The sequence below is a fragment of the Plutella xylostella genome, chromosome Z (genome assembly GCF_932276165.1).
Source record: "Plutella xylostella chromosome Z, ilPluXylo3.1, whole genome shotgun sequence".
NCBI classification, from domain to species: Eukaryota; Metazoa; Arthropoda; class Insecta; order Lepidoptera; family Plutellidae; genus Plutella; species Plutella xylostella.
The window spans coordinates 14,467,324-14,490,112 of NC_064012.1; the positions used below are offsets into that span (position 1 = coordinate 14,467,324).

Here is a 22,789-nt window from a genome sequence, read left to right on the forward strand (position 1 = left end):
TTTGTTACGATGACAGATAAAAGACACGATATATGTGGTGGTTTCAAACAAGTCATAAGAACGACCTATATGTGTTAAGGTGGTTTCAAACAAGTCATATGAAACAGATCAGAAATGTTCAAGCATAATCCCCCTTGCTATTGACTATTGAGGCTGAAGCTTAGTCGAAGTAATAATAAAGTTTACGCCACCGTCGTAACACCGTCAATTACACTGGTATTGCTTGCGGTGCAATAGCATTTACGAGCCCTATATCCTAATAACACTTGAACAATTCTGCAAATGGTAAAACGCGAGGATAATACTATTCTCTTCATTATGTCCGATATCTGTCAACGCAACAGAAAAAAAACGCCTAATAAATGTACCTATCTGTAAAGGAAAGTCAAGCAACAGCAAATATATTTCTCATGGATGTTTGTTTATACCTGAAGGAGCGAACAGACGGATTGTGTTTGTAGCCTAAAAATAAAACAAAACCAATACTCGAAACATGTTTTATTTCTAGAAATGTATCATGCTTTTAATCATCCTGTGCGTGTTAGGTATTACATAGGTATTTTTTGTTTGCCCATAAAGGCATTTTCAATAGTCTGTGCACATCAGACGTACAATTTAAGAAACACATAAGTGGGTTCGTATATTGTATATAAATAGCAAGGATATAAGGTAATTTGTGTCTGGAGTATCGACGTAAGTTGTGGTAAATGTTCACAATCTAGAAATAACCTACAGGGCTTCGTCTTTCTAAGATTCTCAAACGTCAATGTACAATGTGTTTAAATGCACTCGTTTTACGATAACATACATATTTGTGCAAAATAATATGAATAGTACAACCCGACTTTAGTCTAACCAAATCGAGTTTCATTTACACAATAATTAGGGGATTATTTCACTCACTACAGCCGTTACATATTTAAGTGTATTTACAATTATGATGATGATGAGTTTACACAATGTCCCAAAGATACTACTAAAACTACAATAGACATAAATATATTTAGTACACGAACATATTCCGCTCATGGTTAAAACGCTTATGTAGATAACTATTTTAGTGATCAATAACTATTTATAAATAAATTAACACAATTATAATACTTGCGAAAAGTCTGAGCAATATTTATGGGTATGGCGTTTATAAACTAGCGCAATCAACAAAGATCGGATATTCGGATGCATTCTTACATATTTTTTTAACATTCACGCCATTAATTCCCTTTCAGAGTAGGCACGTATTGTTGTATTGACTTTTAGCCAGTAGTCCTAATTTAACACTTCGGAGTTGAAGTGTGGCTATGACATAGTAAAATAGGCATCCCGAATAAAATAAATTAAGTGTTTCGCTAACTAAAATTAGCTTTGGTGATGTAGATAAAAGTAGTTTTAAGTATTTAGACTATAACACCGGACTATCCGATCTCTGGCCAACATACTATGATCATACTACATACATTGAAACTAACACATATATCTAGGCCTTAATTGGCCAACATTACTACTTTACTCGTTTTTAAGATATTAGTTAATATGTAAACAGTTCTTATATTATTAGGGTTCACCCTTAGTTCGCCTAATACTCTATGAGAATGGGAATATAAGATTACGAATTATAAATAGGTATGTGATTACACAATAGACATGAACATACCTGCTAAGAGCATAATATTTTATACTTGAAACAATTGTAGAAAATGAAGATAATGATATGGTTCAATTTATCATATTTAAAATTTATAGTGGGGGAGGAGATTGAATTGACCATAAATACTAAGCACCTGTTTCACAATGTCTGGTTAGTGGCTACCTGTAAGATAAAATACATGCTATCACTTTCTGTTATTATATTTTTGACAGTGACAGCATGTATTTTATCTTACAGGTAGTCTCTAACCAGACATTGTGAAACAGGGCCTAAGTATACCTAAACACGTTATAAAGCGGGCTATTCACTACACACTAAATACGTTGCAAGTTGTAGCAACGCTAATGAGTATCTAGGTCTACCCGCATAATTTATAAATACACGATACCGCCACAGCCTATCCCGCAAGGAAGAACATTAGTAAAGGAAGTGTTTGTTTAAATTTACATGCTACAATAAATATTTAATTATAAAGTTCCCTTATCAAATTCTTTACCATGGTTATGTATACATGTAATGGTTATAATTTTAGTATAATATAGTTATGTAAACCTACAGTATATTTTTTCATATAGGTACAGTAAATTTTAACGAAATTGCTAATACAAAGTTTACATTATAATAATATTCTGTCACATTTACATTACAGTATGGACTATATAATGACTTGGAGTAATTATTTAATTTTTAAACCTTGGCACATATTTAAAAAATACTCGTACAGCTATAGAATCAATGACATGGGTGCAATCAAGAACTTTGTCATAAAATATTAATTCAACAAACCATTGTTTTTCGTGTACTTACTTTTTGTATTCTAGAAATAATGTTTAGTAACTAACAAGAATAATTTAGGTTAAATAACTTAATTGTTTTGGTTTAATTATTATTTTATCACAATAGTGATCCAAAGTTATTGCCTCTCACCCAAGTAAAATAGACGTGGCATGTTCCACTTATAAAATTTCAAATGAAGAGTATTATCATTTATCATTGTTACAATCATCCAATTATGTTTACAGGGGATTAAATCAGTGACCAGCGGGAAATCAATTTTAAATTATGAATAAATCTGCTAGCAATAAAATCAGTATAATAGAAAACCAAAATATTTTTGCGAGATACCTTAAACTTAAAGTAATGGTGTGGTGTATGAACGCGCCTGCGAGCGCGACACGCCAGTGTGACATCGTCAGTAATAAACCGGCCTTCGTCTTGTCGAGTTCACTGTGTTTTATTGCTATAGTTTGCTACCTACCTCATACCTATCATCTGGCGACGAATTGACTACCCGCGCAAATAAAATGTCGAATTTCATTGGAAACATCGGTATTTTCGATTGTAAAATGCAGGATTGAAAGATTTTCTAAAGTAGATTGCAACAATTCATCAAATTAAATAGTGTGAAGGACGATAGCAAATGTGCAGTGCTACTGACGCACCTCAATGATGAGGCTTATCGCCTGGCGCGGAACCTTGTATATCCGAGCGAACTGGAGGCGGTCACGTACGATGAGCTGGTGATGGCGCTCAGCAACCACTTCACACCGAGGAGGTCTACCTTCGCCGACCGGGCGAAGTTTTACGACGCGACGAGGGGCGAGTACGAGTCTGCCGAGTCATGGGCATTACACAAAAATCGACTTAAGTAACGCATTTAACCAATTTGAGCTTTTCAACCTTAAGGGGTGGGGAGCATTACACAAAAATCGACTTAAGTAACGCATTTAACCAATTTGAGCTATCAGAGAAGTCTCAGGCCCGGGTCTCCTATTTACTCCGTAGGTCGCGTCAAGTGTCACCGCCGTAGGCCGCGTCACGATACTCACTACGTCTACGCGCCAACGTCGGCGTGTGAGGGAGACCGCATCAGTACATTTCTATAGTGAGCATCGTGACGCGGCCTACGGCGTGACGCTGGACGCGACCTAAGGCGTAAATAGGAGACCCGGGCCTTAGGAGCTCACAACCATTAGCACCACCAAAGGACTATTTAAATATACTCGTAGGGTCTATGGTCTTCCAAACGCTCCAGCTATATTCCAAAAATCCATGGAACCCTCATGGCAGGGCTGGACGGAGTATCCATTTGGTTAGACGATATTTGTGTCACTGGTCCAAATAAAGATACACATTTGAAAAGATTACGCGAAGTATCTAAGCGGCTTCGTGACTCGGGGTTAAAAATACAAAAAGATAAATGTGCATTCTTCCAGAAAAGCGTAACGTACTTAGGATATTTCATAGATAAACATGGCATAAGACCATGTCCCAAAAAAGTTGAGGATGTCTATGGATGTCTATTTCGCGGGCACAGAGTCGTAATTCAAGAAATGTTTCGTCACCGCATGCTACAAGAACTACATACGGGTCATTTTGGCATAGTAAAATGTAAGAGTGCGGCACGTAGTCGGTTTTGGTGGCCCTCAATAGATAAGGATATAGAAGCATGGGTGGGGGCGTGTCCGCCCGAGCGCCTCCCGCGCCGTGGCCAAGTGAAACGTCTCCTTGGCAACGTTTGCACATTCATTATTTAACATTTAACTCCAATACTTATCTAGGAGTTGTAGATGCGTATAGCAAATGGCTAGAATGTTTATCGATGGACGGGGGCACTTCCACTAATGCACTTACAAATTATTACACAATCAATTAACAATATTAACAGAAATAAAAAAATATATATACATTTTCAATCCGCCACAAGCTTCGTCATTCTGTGTAGAACATCGTCATCGCCAGCGTAACAAGCTTCGTCAAAAAATGCACTAACGCACTTATAAATAAATTGAAAGAAATATTTAGTCGGTACGGCATGCCAAAAACCTTTGTATCAGATAATGATGTAAAGAAGTGTTCACCCGCTAAGTTGATGTTGGGCCGAGAGTTACGGTCAAGGTTAGATCTTGTTTTACCCGATATCGAATAAATTGTTCAAGGGAGTTGAAGGTAGGTGAAACCGTGTGGCTAAGATGAAATTTTGTTGCAAGAAAAGAAACTTGGACATTAGGAAAAATATTAGGTAACCGAATGTTTACAGTGTTAGCCATAGATTATAATGAACAATGTAAGCGTCATATTGACCAACTTAGAAAGTATACCGGTTCTACCATGGCTCATAATCAGGATACCGCAGACGTAGGAGGCCACAACGATGTAGGCTTATCACTACCACTGCCTCCAACATCAACTGAGATTAGGTCACCTTCTCACTCTTCAGCCCAAACTGTAAATGTGTTGCCACAAGACACGGTTGAAAGTAACGATTTAGAAGGGGAAGAGGACCATTGGGCAGAGACTCAGGAGGTTGTAACTGATGAGCAGCCTGAGCCCACGGTAGACTCGGCGATCAAGCCACCAATAGCCACGCCGGAACACGACACACCCGGTGATGACAGTTTGTTGTTGGATCGTGATAGGCCATTGCGTAAGTGTAGGTTAAGAAAAGTGAATTATAAGATATAGTTTATTATTAGAACTTATTAAACAGAATATGGTTAAACTTACTTATATTACTTACTTATATAATATATTGATGTTGTTATTAGGGTTTCTGAATGAGGAGGAAGGAGTGTGGTGTATGAACGCGCCTACGCCGCGACACGCTAGTGTGACATCGTCAGTAATAAACCGGCCTTCGTCTTGTCAAGTTCACTGTGTTTTATTGCTATAGTTTGCTACCTACCTCATATATATCAAATGGTTTTAAGAATATTCACTTCATATTTTTTTATTTAGTATTATTTATTAGCATTTCCTGTAAAATGATCTGTCTCCGATTCAGTCACTCATGAGAACCCTCCTGAATACATTTTACAAGAATCTTCTAGCAACAGATAATGTTTTCGTGCGCAGAATCTCGAGCGGAAATCCAAGACATCAATATCTCTTGCCAAACGAATTATAGGAATGGTTATGGATTGTATTTTCACAAAAATCTGCACACTGTCCTACAGTATCTTTATAAACTATAAATTTAATATAATATACAACACACTCAAACATATCTTGTTGAATACATTGAGTTTGTAGCTTTCATATACACTCAACCACTTTAATTTCCAACCGCTAAATTAACCCCATATTATTTAAAATGTGTGTACAAATTGTGGTGTACTTAAAACTTTCATGTGATGCATTAAATAAAAATTTGAAAGTGTTCGCTTTCACAGTCGAAAGTATTTTATCCAGATTAGTCCCGTTAGTCCGAAATTCAAGTGTTTGCGAGTATATTCGGTCTCACCGATCAACCTTGTTAACCTATGATAAAGAAAACTTACTTTAAACATACCACATGTTGTAGAAACACACAATAGATTCACTTATTCGATTACATTGCTAACATCGTATTGTCGTTGCGATATAGAAATTTTTACACCAGCACTAGTGCGTCGGTGATACATTTTTTTGTTTATAAATACTAAATATGTTTTTTCAAATCTTTATTAATGATAAAATTGACGACACTATAAAAATAGGAATAAACTTTTATCAAAAGTAAGTAAATTTTATTGGACACAAGCGCTCAATTGTGGCATTCACAACCTTATTATTTAACTTGCCGTTCATTTTAATCATGCTACATTGGACTTTGGCTCTATAGCTTTTTAATTTTTAACAAACCAAGACATATACTTGGTATAATATAAGTTTTAGGAGCTTTTCTGGGGTTAGATATGTTAAAGAGTTGCAGGGAAGGACGTTTGTGGAGGTTCACTTATAATATAGAAAAATATTAGTTAGTATTACTTACATAATAATAAAAATGTAGGAAACACAGGGATGATTATTATGAAACAAACTAAGGTTTGCTCTTCAATTTATTTTAAATTATATTGTTGTTATTATTCATTATCCTTAGTAGAGATTTTATAGTTTTCACCTAATATGCATATTCAGCAAACATCATAGTTAATGCAAACTATATAAACCCGTACCAAGTCGATTGCATCACATAGTGAACAAAATATGGATGGCATCATATTAGTTTCCGTATCAAATTAACTAGACATTAAAAACGAGTCGTATAAAATAGTCAAATCAAGTTGTTCCAAGGATAGAAAAATCAATCAGCCAATATCAATATTCGGAGGTTCTGCCGTAAAAAAGTCCTGTCAGCAATTTCTGACGAGGAACCATCCGATGGGCGGATGCACGGCGTCCAATAGCTAAGACATGATCTTGCAAAGCATTCATTCATTTACGCACAAAAAATAGTTTCACTCGAACCACCTTATAATGTTGTGGTCATTAATATTCACAAAATACATCTTGCAAAATTGACAAATCCAATTGACGAATCCACAACATTTGGAAATCAGACAACCAAGCAAGAACTGTTTTGATATAATATCGGCACACTCATTATTACAGGATTAAGAAGCGTATAATACATTTAAAAACAATATCACATTGCATTGCAAGTATCTACAAATGAACTTATCCATACGTAATTATTTTAAAGATTTTTGGTTACGACCGCAGTGATTACAAAGCTTGGCAAACAATTTGAACCACAGACACCGAATAAGGCATCAGCTACTCTTAAAATCCTAATAATTTGCCAGCTATTGGAAGAAATAAAGTCATATCTCAGAACATAGTCTGTTAACGAACGCAACCTCTGCCTTACACAGACGCATGTATTCACATTTCAAGCTCGTGTCCTAAGCACGCTGCTTCACAAACGGGAATGTGAACATCCGTTATATTTCCTTTAACATTTTCAGTGATCGCGCGAGCGAATGGGCTTTTCACTCGCAAATTCCCTTCAACAGAATCTCACATATCAATTCAAACACAACGTAACCGCAACTTACTCTGCCGTTTCCTCTTCCTTGCTCTCTGGTATGTTGTCTATTGGCGTCTCTTTGTCCTTCTCTGTCTCCTGTTTATCTTCGTCTTTCTCCTCGATGGATGAGGCGTGGAGGCTGTCTGCTCTGAGACTGCAGGTGCCGCTAGGGTTGGGGGCGCAGTCGCCCGTGGGACGTAGAACTAGGTACATGAGGAGATCCGACAGAGATATGATGCCGATCACTTTGTCTTCCTCGTCCACGACGACTAGACGATGCACCTGGGGAAGGAAATTGGATGGGGTTAGATGTTGCCTTCTAGCACAGTCAGTCATGAAAGCACTACCAGCGACCTTTCTAAGGTCGACGATAAAGAGTCAGATACGACTGGATGGCGCAGTAGTAAGTAAGCAACTCTCGACTGTTATGCCAACGTCCCTGATTTGTCCCTCGGCAGAGGCTCTCAGGTCGTAGGTGTAAATATGACATGTGTTGTGTGATATCTTCACCCGCCTGTCAAGAGCAAAGTTTCTGGAAAGCCCTCTAGTCTTTATATTGGCCCATTTCATGTAGTGGACAGTGCACGAGCCGTGGTTTTGTACAACTGTACATTAGTAAGAAGCGATACTAACCTCGGCCCGGACGATCCTCTCCATCACCTCGTCCAGGATGCACTTCTTCACGCCCTCGAACCACTCGTTGCGTGCTCTTCACATTACTGCTGTCTCACTCGCACTAGCTACACTACTGACCTCGAACCACTCGTTGCGTGCTCTTCACATTACTGCTGTCTCACTCGCACTAGCTACACTACTGACCTCGGCGCGGACGATCCTCTCCATCACCTCGTACAGGGTCTCGTCCAGGGTGCACTTCTGCACGCCCTCGAACCACTCGTTGCGGTGCTCGTTGGCCTTCTTCAGTGACACGTCCAGGTTGTTGTAGGTCTTCTCTGCGGCCAGGTTCTGTGAGAGGTTTTAGAAGATGAATTTGAGAAAGTTGTAAGTTGGAAGTGCCATCAGCAAAAGAGAGTAATTAATAAAAGCACAAATTGTGTAATCTATTATTAGCGTTATTGTGGTTGTTGTAGATTTGAAAGGAATGCCTGGATTTCAATCATGTGACATTTGTTTTAATAGCATTTGTTAAGGTTTAAGGTTTAAGGTACTTTATTTCTCATAAGAACATTATAAAAAACATTCACTCAAAATGAGAACTTAAAATTCTAAATACTTATTGTTACTTACAGTCCAACTACAAAGTCGTGAAAACGGAAGTGGATCCTAACTAATCGTTTAAGATCGTATTTAATCGATCTGTTATAGGTATTTATTAAAGGACTATCTGTTAAAATCCATAATCAATCCATATTTTATTTTTAAAATGTATGTAAAAGTAAGTAAATAACTGATGATCATAAAAAGTCTTAGCAAAATTGCACTCTTTGATATCAGGACTTTATAGTTTGACTGTAGTAAATTATACTTATTACTAAAAAACGCGACCAATGGATTCCCCACAGGCTGACGGAATCATGCCGATATACAATGCAACTTCAGATAATTAAAACATCGTAATAATCTATTCAAAGTAATGAAGCCACAAATTTTGGTAAGTAGGTAGGTACTATCTACTATTTATAGTTAAGCTAAAACTAGTAGTATATAAGTACTTATATACATATGTTAGTATACAATAATATAAAAAGGTATAATTTTAAAAGTTGTTATAATAGGCATTGGCCTATTCCGTCAGCCTGTGGGGGTTGTGGGTAGTTTGTTTTAAAACTAATTATTTTGCTCGTTAAATACTTGGTGTTAAGGGCTATTATTAAGTAAGCAAAGATCCGACTGCTGGCTAAGTTCGTGAAGTATATTTGTGATCTGCTCCGTTTAGTGATTTTTTATGGCACATTTTAGGATAGTATATGTTGGGATACGAGATAATTTTTATTTGGCTGATTATGATGATGATGATTAAAAATACGTATTGTTCATGTTTTTTTTTTTTTTTTTCAATTTTTTGTTCCAATTCACATACATACCAAGCGCAACGTGTAAATGTGTTGAACGTAAATGGACAACATTTCAAAAAACTAAAGCTGCTGTAAATCGAAAATCATTTCGAGATTTAGCTCTAAAGGCCACAAAAAAATTGTTTTTGTATTTTTTGGATGTATCATTTTTGAGAAAATCATAAAATAGTAAAAAAGTGCTGATGACGTCATGCATCAGGTGTGATGCATTTTGATGATCAAAGCCTATAGATTTAAAAACAAAGTAACTGTCACTTTCATTTTTGATTGACGTTGACGTTTTATCGTGACGTTGTTGTTTATTTGGGTCATTTTCATTAATTCTGTTCTGAAACTTTCTGACTATTTTTTTTATTTATTATTAAGAGATGACCTCTATATAATATGTCCCAGAGCATGCCACCGCCTACACAGCTGAAAAAATGCTTCGGCTTATTTTTTTACATGATAAGTACCTACTTTCCATCATTAGAAATATCAAGGTCATTTGAAAATGACTCATTTGTTGGTTGGCATGTAAACAAAGTTTAAATGTCACTTGTCAGTGTCATTTATGGTTTTTCGACTCAGGCAATAGACAAAAATAAAAATTGAGCCTAATATGTGACGTCTCTTCCGGTTTTAAAATAATTAACTTTAAAGTTAAAAATAACATGCAAAAATTGATGTATATACCAAATAAAAAAATACGGGTCCACTAATTTTCTATAAACTTTCCGAATAACTAATAAAAATATAGGGTAAAGAAAATGAAATGTTGTCCATTTGCTTGGAATCCTCTTATTTATCATTCACTCATAAATGCAAATATACGCCATTTTGGTAAGAATACCTTCTCAATTTAGTCTACCTTATTAAATATACTTCAAAACACTCACAATAACATCAAACTTGGCATAAATGTCCTTCAAGCGGCCATGCTCATCCACCAACGGCAGCGCCGAGACGCGTCGGTTCACAAACTTCTTGAGGGCATCTATGATGGAGGTCTCCTCATTGGCTGTCTCGATGTCGGCCAGGGTGCCGATCTTGACGTCACGCAGCTTGCATTGGAGGTAGGCTGGCTTGGGTAGCTCGTTGATCTGTGGGGGTGAAAGGCGGTTAGTTATAATAGACATGTTGCCGATGTATATTTTAACGTTTTTCTGTCTGTCCAATATATATAGGTCGTGTGTTCATATAATCTTAGTGCCAATTTCACCATTCTCGGTTATCTATAGCTCGACAACTTCGTGCGCGACCCTCCTTGCGGGGTGACAGACGCGGAGGGGACGAGGTACCCAAGACGACAGCGGGTAGCGGGTGAGGTAGCGGGGAAGGACAACGCGTGCACTGCACGTCATTATTATGGCAGTCTCGGCCGAGCAGTCGAGGCGGCCACATGTGTTGTAAAATCTGTCATAATCTGAGTTCGACGCACATGAGACCACTGATCCTGAGACCATTAGTCTTAGTAATGAGTGTTGAGGCCAGAACCGCCACAATCCTTGGAATATTTACCTTTTGAATTTTAATAATTATATTATTATTATCTATGATTCGTCAATAAAATAACGTCAAAAACCACAAATCGTAATTTTCGCAAATAGATTAAATCGCATTATAAAACTATGTCGGAGTTCAAGAAGATTTTGAGTTTACCATGCTTTATAATAAGGTTTACTAAATTTATTCGATTAATCGAAACGTCAAATTGTCACTTGAAATATTGGCAGTTTGGCTGGAATCTGTGGACGGTGCATATTAAAAAATAAAAAGCTAAGGTGGGTAGTCGGTTGAGTAGGGACGGACTGTTAATCTGATTTAAATTATTGAACGGGTCGGTTGTGAACCTTCCGCAGGGATCACCACGTTTCGCTATCAAAGTTAATCCAACTGTATCAAGTGCATCCTCGTGTATTTTGTAAGATTGATCGATAATTCCGAATAAATCGAGTGTGTACTACCTATCTGTACCTTTATTTCTGGGGTGTGATGATGAATGGCGATACCAACCTGGCTGATCGAATCATTGACCAACCACTGCTAGCTCGTGCCCACTCCCCGACAACTATATAATCTTCGGGGGTTTTCTCTAGAACCGTGTGCCGAATCTTGGTTTGGCCGAGGTTTGGTAGAATGCAAAATCTGCTTACTCCCGAGTAACTGGTAGTGTTCTCGTGAGTAAAAAGTTACTCGAGCTTGGTCGAATCCACCCTAAATAATGAAACTAGTTTTTAGAACCTTTTTATTGATCAACATAATTTACTCTTACATTACGTCACATATAGTGACACGTTATCGCGAGATTTATCCGGGCACACTTTTCTCCGTGTGTACTCGTCTTCTAAAATGTCGTGCTACCTCGCCCCCGCCTCTTCTTTCACCCCGCAAGGAGGGTCGCGCACGAAGTTGTCAAGCTATAACCGACAGGGATTGATTCATATATTAAACGTCATCTCCATATAAAATTCATGACAGATGTGTCAAAAGTTAACCAATACTCCCTGGTTATGCTCTAAGAGAGAATGGTGAAATTGGCACTTATTCCGTGTAACCTAAGATTTAGACATCTGTTGGGTATGTTTGCTCATTGATGAGCGAAGTGGAAGATTATGTTAGGGAGTGCCTACGAATTTGCTAGCTATCAACAAACGGTACTCAGTGACATGTGCTATTTTGAATCAACATAAATGTATGTATTTCCTTTAAAAAGCATTGGTAAATTTGTGTTACTAGTGTTCACACTTTTTCAGATAATGTAATTGAAACACTATATCGGCATACTTTCATCATAATCTGATGCTTACTTTTTATCATGGCTGATTATCTTATCTCAGGGCAATTTTTCCGCTATGTCTATGAAAGCAAGAAGATAATAAATAAAATCGACAGAGAATCAAAAAGCCACAGAACTATAGAAGACATTTTTTTATAAACATGTAGTAAGCTGACACGAAGCGCTGGGATCGCGACTTAAGTCGATGGAAATTCAATAGGCAAGTCACTGGAATTTGTATGCGTTTTATTAGTTTCTAACATTGCCGACAGGGGCGCTGATCAAGATGTCATACAAATTGCTATCGAATTACGCTATCGACTAGAGTCGACAGTACTCGCGATTCGCACACTGAACTAGCAGAACTCCCACAACAAACTTTTTAAACCTCGAAGTGTTATCTAGATATAAACCTCAAACTACCCACATATAAGAACAAGAAGCGCAGTATCCGCTTGTGCGTGAGTATGTACAGCACGTTGCCGGTGTCCGGGTCGATGACCGGCAGCCGGTGGATCCGGTTCGTGATCAGCATCCGGATCGCGTCGTACAGGGACGAGTCCGGACCGATGGAGACGAGAGGCATGACCGAGCCTTTCAGCACGTCTGGAATGATGGAATAAACAAGTGTTAGTTTTCTGTTTTATTGGATTCTGTGGCCCAAGTCCACTTGTCTAGCAGTGGACGATTACGGGCTGATGATGATATTATCTGACACGTAAGTTCTCGAATGGAACCTCTGTGGATATACCTAAGGTATAAACTCTCTTCTTAAGCTTGGACCATTTCCACCACGCTGGTCTATTGCAGGTTGGTATCAGCCAGATCTCCACCAAACGATCCAACGCGATCCGATCGCGCGATCCGAGGGATTTAGTATGTAAAATTCGATCAAAGAAGAATTACTCTCTACACAATCATATCCAGAGGTAGACTGGGCCTTACCAGCAAACCGTCCTTCCTACCTTCCGTTTTAACTTAGAAGTGAGGCTCTGAGCCCCAATCACAGGTTGTACGATACTACACAAACATATGAAAAAGAACAGCGCCAACGTAGTAACTTTTGGAACTAATAAATTTGCCTTACATTTTGACAATGACAGTTGACGATACGCAATGTAAACGGAGGTTCGAAAATCTTTTAATCGCTGCACCGGTTTGTGAATGTATACTGTAGCAAGAAAAGTACACTCACGTCGCCAAGTCTCCAGCCGATGCTCTTCCAACTCGTCCATGGCCACGTCGGGGCTCGTGTAGTACATCTGCAGGATCTTGATGAAGTCCGTGATGGTGAGCATGCCGACGAACTTCTGCCGCTGGCTGTCCCACAGCGGCGCGGCGCGGACGCCTGGAGAATGAACATGGATACAAGTAAGTAATGGCAGCTTTTGCACAGGCTTGCTGCTTCAATATACACGGGAGCTGAAATTAGGGGGATATGGAGAGCCATACAGGAGGATTGAATAGAAAACTGTCAGTTTTATACAATTCGTGTGTCGCCTTGCCGGTGGAACCTTAGGTTAGGCGGAAGCTCGCAACACTCGCGACGAAACGCTCTCTCTAATTGTACACCTGTTTGATGAGGTGGCTCAGAGTTATAAATTGTTAGAATTTCGCGCAGGGGATGATGATGATGGTGATGATAAAATAGAAAAGAATACACCAGGCCGTGGTTTGACTAAAACAATATTTGATAAAAATCCATCGCATAGCAGTGTTTAACGTAAATCAATCATATAAATGCCATGCCTCCAAGACTAGGGCGTTTTATTTCCAATGCTACGCTATAGTATAGGAAGATGTCACGTAGAAGTAGGCACTTTTAAATTATTATAACAATACAAAGTGGCCGAGTATGGCAGTAATTGCCACTAGATGGCGACACTTGCCAGATTTAGAAATCCAATTTACTTATTAGGGATTGATAAGATAAAATATTAATAACTCACACACGTTCTATATTAACGTAATATATTAACAAAAGCAAAATTAGGTATAATCATAGTTGATTCATAGTTTTTCTTTTCAAACTAATCAAACAGGCAATTCCCATAACCAATTTCCCACATTGCTTAGAGAAAAATTATAAGTTCCTTGTGTTCGCCAATGTATGCCAGGCAGCGTTGCTATCTGAACTAAATTTAGCGTGTAATGTGACATAAACAGGACATGTATGCGCGATAATCTATTGTCTTGTAATCCCTTATCGCTACAGATTATCATCGAGGCCGCAAGATAAAAACAAACAGATCGGTCATTCAACTGTTTCGTAAAATGACAGCTAATACGAAAAGGCCACTTGGATAGCTGACGTTTTAGTAGTTTAGTTTTAACATAATTATTGTAAATTATGGTATAAGTACGCAAATTATCAGTAAAAGGAAATATGAAGAAGCAAATGTAATGATGATGATGATTGGTCCGACCGATTTCGGCCATGGCGACCACTTCGACCCCTAGTTCTGTTGGCGCGCGTGCGCCCTAAGATGGCTTATATAGCCGATCTTTGCGGCGAATCCCCTTGCACAGTGTGGGCATGTGAGTACGCCGCCGACATAATTATTGCAAATGTAATAATAATAAATCATACAAACAATTCGCAACAGACAACCTGTATTTGTGGTAATAAAAAAAAATGTAGTTAAGTGCATTTGGTTAGTTTCGCTAAAATTATAAAATTATAAAGTTCGCAAACAAAAAGTAGGTATGGATGGCATATAATATAAGATGATTATGTAGGGACAAGCATGTCATGTTTATGAATGAATCAATGAAAACAAACATGTATAAAATAAATAAAAACACACACAAATACGAAGTGCTTACTTCTAACAAACAAACTAAATTAAAACTAACAAACATTCGAACAGTAAACCATTTCACTGATATTTATCTACTACCGCAACAGCGCAAATACGGATCATTCAATTAATACAACTAAAAGCTTGCATTCAGCAACTTGTTAACTAAAAACTTAATTAATTAACATCCGAAATGAAAATCAAATATTTAAACAAAACACACAAACAACAACATTGAAAAACAATCAAGAAAACGAAAAAATACATTAGAGAGCACAATGACAATGGAAGCAACAATTAGCAAAGCTTCGATAAACGTGAAAGTAAACAAAAGCTTGAGTACAATACAAGAACTAACTGCAAGCAACTGGCAAGAATGCGACTTAGTGAAAATGTAGCACAAAACACAAGTGAATGAAAATAGGAACAAAGGCATGGGGCGAGGCGCATTCAGTGAACAATAAATACATTTAGGAGATGACAAAAACATTCGCTGCTCTATGACGCTAACAATATAACTAAAAATATGGGTGAGGAAGAGTTTCAAAGTGGAAAAATTCTAAACTGAAAAAGCACATAAGTTTTGCCACTATAATAATGAAAGCGTTCGCTATTGCATGCATTGCATTAGTTGTCGATAAACGGAGAAATAATATCAGTGATACGCCTGCATAAAGGAAATAATTTATAGTTATAGTTCTAGCCTATGCCTAGCAGCATGGGATTCACTGTATAAAACGGAAAACGAAGTCTCGATTCACGACTCTATCTAGTTGTATTAAACGTGCTGATTGCACGACAGCTCTTCATTTTCTTCGGTACAGGGTAACCCTCCAGACCATTGTCGACTGATGATGATGAGTGACAGTATAATATGACTTGATTCTTGACTAACAGACGAGTGTAAATGTGATGTAAAGTTAGCAAAATAGATACGTCCACAATTACCGCTTATACTTTCATGTTAAAATGTGTACAGAGGAATAATGCGATGTTTCTATTCATGTAACTATATGCATGCAATTCATGTTTACATAACTATAAGTGTAGGGATCAGACGAGATGTGCTTGGTAGATGCGTATCTCTTTTGCTACATGCATTATACTCGCAAGAATCAACTTGAGACTTGACCTTGAAGCCAGATTCCTTCCTGACCCCCGTCTTCTTACTTCTTTAACCATTGGTGAGTCTGAAGTTTCTTCTTGCGAGCACAAGTATTCTACTAATATTATACAAACCCGAAAGTTTGTCATTACGCAAATAATTCTTCCACGTTGCAGATAAAAACTATACAACGGATTTTCATGAAACCTCATCATCATCACGACCCACTTTTGGGGCACGGGTCTCCTTCCAATGAAGGAACGGTTTTCATGAAAACTGCCACGCACTAAACTGCCCTGCATTATCACACCTCAACAATTTCAATCCCGCAAATCCCGCGGGAAAGCACTCACCATTGTAGACGAGCGCGAAGAACGCCTTCTTGACCAGCAGCTGCGTGTCGAACACCACCAGCTTGGCGGAGGTCGGGATGAGGTCGTAGCACTTGTGGAACTTGAAGAACTTGACGAATATCTGCGACTCGTCCTCCTCTGGAAATGGGAGAGCGGAGAGATGTTTAGTTATAAGTATAGTAATTAAGTTATATTATAAATATAGGAATAGATCTTCGAAGAGCTAGAGACTAGGAGGCCATGGACAGGGATAGATGGAAGACCCAGCAGTGGGCAGTGAGACACAAAATGTTCATAAAAAAAATTAAAAAGATGTTTTTTTTCTTAGGTCAGATACTGGAGCTCGACTAGCATTTGTTACCGTGGTTAAAGGAGTAGTCAGTCAGATTAGTGGTCAGTTGGCTCCGTCTTTGCTCCTTTGTAGATTTTGGACCGCAATCATACCTCAATCAATGGATTTTAAGAATATTCGCAATAATAATGGGTCAACCGCAACACGCTTTTTAAATTCTTGTGCGAATGAAACCTTACCACACCACACAAAATAGACCTACCGTCGTGACCTCAACAAAGTGCCGTGTTTTAAATTTGCCTTAAAATCCCACTAAACATTATTCAAATACGACGATACAGCTGATCAAAAGCTAATGCTAACACAAAATACAAAATAAATACGTGTACAGTAGTTTGTTTACAACCATGACGCTCTCGAAAATAAATTGGCCTTGACCAGACGGCGCGCACATTAACATTTGCCAAAATCTAATATCATTTCTAATGATTAAAAATCATTAATGACCCAGCTGTTATCCATCTCTTTCCATATATTATTCCCACTCGTGTTTTTTTTAAGTGAGTAGGTCCATATAGTTTCCCATCATGAAAAACGTTGCAAAGTTTTAACTGCTAAACATGGTGTACTAGTAAATATTGAGATGATCAATTGATGGTTTCATCACACTGGGCATGATGGGCACACAAAAAGTCGCAATAATATGCATATATATAATAGATTTAGCTGCCATTAACACAAAGAACAATCTGATCGATGTAAGGAGTCGAGTTAGTTATGTTGACCAACCATAACACTAACATAGTAGTACTACTAGATTACTTTACTACTTTTCTGTGTTTACTAAAAGGGCTCACGCCATAGCAACAGTTTCATAAAGACCCAAATTCAAACAGCTGACCGCACACACACACAAACAAAAGTAAACGAAGTAAACACCAAACGCGCTATTTGTTTACAACGCGACGTGGACAGAAATAGAGCGGCCCTGACCATAGCAGGAACCACGAGCTCATTATCATTCGTAGACGCATCTAACAACACAGCCAAAACCATTTGTATTAGTTATATTTGTTATAGCTGTGAATCCAACGGTAGACAATAGAGCTGAAGATGATGATGAAGATGTTGGTGATAGAGGTAATACGAGCTAACTATCATTCCTATTAGACGCATCTAACATCACATGGTACTGCCAAAACCATTTGTATTTGTTATAGCTGTTCATCCAACGGTAGATAATAGAGCTGAAGATGATGGTGACATAGGGAACATTTATTATTTATTATTATTTATTCACATCATTATTCATATTTGACGCATCTAACATCACATAGGTACAGCCAAAACCATTTGTATTTGTTACAGCTGTGCATCCAACGGCAGACAATAGATGGCTGATACTGATGAGGATGAGTTATCAAACTATAAGGTCCTTGCGATAATACGCATGATATTTCTTGCATTACCACACTGAGCATTGGTTTTTAGTCACATTGCTATGATGTTGTGCATTCTATCATTAATTCCTTATGATTCTGTATTATCATCATCAGATAGTAGGTACAGCGTTGAATCTTCCACCATTATCACCAACCCATCAGAGCTCCGCTTAGGCCTTTGGAGTTGTAGTAATCTTTTTGTGTGGGATTGAGGATATTTACACGACTTCCTGTTCCGAATGTGCACGTCTCCTCTAGGATATTTCTTTTAGTGGATTCTGTCAGTGTGTGATATTTACTTTATCAAGGTTATCTTTAGATTATGTCTGTCCACTCTTAATATTTACAAAAGAACACTTTACTTGATTAGTAGCTTTATCTTCATATGCTAAAATATACAACGTTTGATTTTCCATTTAGAAGACATTTGCCTCATCACAAATACTCACTTCTAAAGGTATTATTTCAAATATTCAATGCGGATTCAAGTCTATATTTACTGTACAAGCACAGCAACAATATTGGCATCGTAAATTTCAAGTTTCTTAATGCTATGACTAAAGAAGAGTTATAAACAAACAATGTAAACACTTGTTTCATGGGTACGATGGTTTTTCAATTTATATTCTTGTGTCTATAGGCATATTCAGAATATGTTAATAGAATCGCAATATAGACAGAGGATCAAAAGCAGGCGACTAGACAACTTAAATACAATATGGTAAACAGTATTTAATCAGTGATTCTTGCTTGTCCATTGGTATCGTTTAATCCTCTGGCATTTCTATGCAACATTGTCCCATTCCATCACACTTCAAATCAAACCTAACACCGAGCGCACACTGGGCTTCGCACGACCTATTCACCAAGCGCCCGCGTCAGACCGGCACATAAACAACGCACGTCACAACAGAACAGAAGGACACAAAGGGGAAAGACCTTTGAGCAGCCAATCAGCGAGGAACGCCTTCCACGCGAGGCCGACGGCCTCAAACTCCTTGATGAGGTCGATCGAGTAGACGGACTCTTCGTCGGCGGTGGCGACCAGCGCGGGATGGTCGGAGAAGTAGTGTAGGCGGAGCATGCGCACCGGCCGCGGCGCGGCTGCCGCCGTGACTGGCGCAGGCCCGCCCGCCATCTTGCCAACGCGCGGGCTATTTTCGAATTGGGATGCGGGCGCCGATGACATTTCCCCGTTTAAAAATAATGGGAAAAGTCAACGGGCTCGGAGACGTCCCGGTTTTATTGGGCGTAACGGTTTTGATGTTTTCTCTGACGGGTGGCGTTAAATTGATCACATCGCAGTTATGCTTATGGTCATGCTCATTTAGAGCTATAAAGTTCTAGCCGTATTATGGTTTTATGACGATAATCTTTTTCTCAATTATAGATCTTTTCGATTTCACTGATATTCCTTCGAGTTTATTCCTTGTTTATACAGCGGATAGTGTTAAGCTGCACCAGCCTATAGCGGAAGAAGATCTTTGCAAAACCAACAACAGTCGATCCTACCATGTGGTAGTTATTGTAAATATTAGAATTGGCAATGCCGCACCATCCCTGCGTCACAGACGACGCGTGCGCAGTCTAGACGTTAGTTCCCAGCTAGTGTCAGCTTCTGACATTCCAGGTGTCATGTCGATATGTCGATCTCACATTGAATAAAGCATTCCTAACGTGATATCGATCTGGTAATTAAGATCGATAGTAAACAAGCGTGAAATATAAGAGTATTTATAAAAGTTTAGCTGCGGCAGAATTTATAATAAATATACATGCAGTTCTGTGTAAGTCCCTTAACTACTGGAGAAATATCGCATTGAAAGAGTAATTGGTTATTTATTGCCGCGATGAGTTATAACCAGCGTTGTTTACTAACACCATGGCAGTAAAAACTCTTTACTGCTATTTATTTATGGCATTTTACGTCAATGGCATTGAATTCGAGTAGATTTATGCTCATATATTGCAGTTATCTGATTGTGCCTTGTAGTTTATTTTGATTAATGACCAATTTAAAATATATATTTTTACCTTGACTGTGCCAATGTTTAAACCCGAGGTGTAACGTAATCAATAAACTAAACGTTGGATCTTGCAAATCAAAGATATAATGGAGTATTTTATTATGCTTATCCAGTCTCGTTATAATAATCGTGTTGTGCATGAATGAAACCTCTCCGAGTGACGTGTAAACTATACTTTATATATACAAAAGATAATACGTATATACGTCAATACAAACGTAAGTTTTCCTTCACATAAAATATTTTATTATGAACCGCGCTTGCCGCGAGCTGGCCACGAAATATAAAGTCTTAATATAGCGAGTTACAATATATTACCATGACGTATGTAGGACAGGAATATCAAGACGTACAATCGTAATGGATGATCGGCCATCATTTTGAAACAGGTGGGCCTAAGTGGCTCGTCCATCATAATATTTAAAATATCTGTTGATCTTAGCGTGTCAGTAACAAACACTAACCTTTCTTGCCGTGATGAAAGGATTAGCCGTAGTTGGTAATCGCTAACCTCCCAGTTCTCAGCAAGGTGCGCCTGATTTACGCCCTACATACGTTCCTTGGCTACCATGCCGTCATAGGTTTCGTCTACCAAATGTGTGTCGAAAATTCTCGAACTCACTTATACTTCAGGTTAGTACGCATATTTTTTCTAAGTTTACAGCTTAGTATGAGTAGTCATTTTACACGGAAGAAGAAAGAAATAAGGATGCCAATTACTACAAGTGTAATAATAAACCATATAAATAAAGAAGTACTTACTGCTAATTTCCCTAAAAGGTGCGTAGAAAACCGTCAATACGGAAACATGTGATAGAATGCATAATTAATGTAGCGATCGGAATCGTGGCTTCCGAATCACATAAACAGTACAAGGCCACTCCACCGAATGTGGCTTAGTGTGACCAAACAAACATGCCTATAGCGTTCCGTTGCAAGGACTTATACAGTTGAAGCCGAAGATAAATAAAACAAAGCAGCGTTATTAAACTAGAACCACCACAAACGCTTTAGGCCGTATATAGAAAAAAGCTGGAAACTCATAAGCGCTGTATACATTTTTGTACAGCACATGCTGAGTTTGAGCCATTTTACTGATATAATACACACCACAATCATTGTGATTCTTCATGTCACTTTACCTATTGATGTTGTTTTGTATTTGTGATGTGTATTTTTTTAGTAAATAAACGATGTGTCTATGTCTATGTCTTACTTTGCTATGGATATTTTTTCCCGGTTATTAGCGCTGGTTCGGCAAGGTATTAAAAAGTAATTAAGCGCTATGTATTTCCAGCTTTTTCTCTGTATACGGCCTTAATGGTGGAAACTTCCACTATCGCGTATTTTAATCAATTATTCCATGAAAAGATAAATTATACTAATTATCCGGCCATCTCCAAAATGTTTTACGCTCTTCAAAACTTTCTCTGTACTTAAATAAACTGTGTAACTAAGTTATTAGAGTCGGATTTAATTAATTTCTAAGATCGCGCGTGGGTTTCCTCAAGGATATTTCCTTTCCTTTTATTCGTAGAAATTAAAAACATTTACGGGAAAATAACAAGCTTATTTTTATTACATCTTGAGCGTTTTATAATGAAAAATATGAAAACGTGAGGAGCCCGTTCGGAATGAAACTAGTGATATTTCCACGATAAAGCAGATCCACTCGGTTGCCCCTAAATAGCTCGATATCCGTCTAGAAAGTCTATTTCAGAGACCCGATCCTTTGGCCTGTAATATATCCAACATTTTCCTACAAACGAGATCGTCCTCGATGTCAGAAAGGGTCGTTACTAAAAGGAGTAATCGGGTGTAAAGTGGTATCGATTATCACATCATGTACGAATGAATGCGTAGCATAGGTAGATAATAACTTGGAGTATATTCATTCAATATCAATCAATCTTGACATATTGTTTGCAGAGAACAAATGCTTACACTGCGATGTACACTTGGGTATCAATATCTGTGGCTGTCTCGGATTCCGATACGAAAGGGACATTATAGTGCTATGGAAAGTAGTTTCCTTTCTCGATTTGACTTATTACTATACCTCGGCTTTTCTGTACTGCCAATTTCTATACCTCGATGCGCTATAAGTAAACTGACTGGATAATCCATTCAACACGGTGGTATAACCTAGTCCTTACTGTTTGTCACTCTGATTTTGCGATATAATTACTGGTCTAGTATTCCATTGATGCCGGGGTAAGTTGTGAGTGTGTTGTGACTATACTTGTATCCTGTCGGAACTCAAAGAACGGAAGCGTTCGTATACTACATAAGAAACGATACGTTCGAAAACGCTGAGATACCCCGAATATGATACCGGGGTTGAGAACTCAGGTAAACTATCAAATGCCCGGGGCCAATCTAGTTATGCACGCCTCTCCGGAAATTGGCCTAGAATTACCCTATTTCATAACATGCTCTATTATACCGGTAAACTTTAATGGATATTAGTTTCGGGCTTTAGTCTGCATATTTACCTAGCTACTTACGGCTTTTTGGAAGGTACCGATATTTTGTT

The 22,789-nt window shown here is 38.1% G+C and overlaps 1 protein-coding gene across 13 annotated transcripts in view; it reads right to left on the bottom strand.

Moving 5' to 3' along the window:
* Positions 1-5,816: 5,816 nt before the first annotated feature.
* The window catches only part of LOC105391698, a 66,653-nt gene continuing 49,680 nt past the window's right edge, over positions 5,817-22,789 (bottom strand). For 12 of the 13 annotated variants that reach the window (XM_048632383.1, XM_038122256.2, XM_038122253.2 and 9 more), the window contains 6 exons: positions 16,493-16,630; positions 13,429-13,581; positions 12,661-12,839; positions 10,354-10,557; positions 8,259-8,405; positions 5,817-7,721 (listed from right to left, as the gene is read on the bottom strand). In XM_048632383.1, coding sequence (XP_048488340.1) covers positions 7,464-7,721; positions 8,259-8,405; positions 10,354-10,557; positions 12,661-12,839; positions 13,429-13,581; positions 16,493-16,630 — 1,079 coding nt within the window. In that variant the 3' untranslated portion in view covers positions 5,817-7,463. Of the gene's footprint in view, positions 7,722-8,072; positions 8,100-8,258; positions 8,406-10,353; positions 10,558-12,660; positions 12,840-13,428; positions 13,582-16,492; positions 16,631-22,789 lie in introns of all 13 variants that reach the window. The other variant, XM_048632384.1, reaches the window with a different exon arrangement.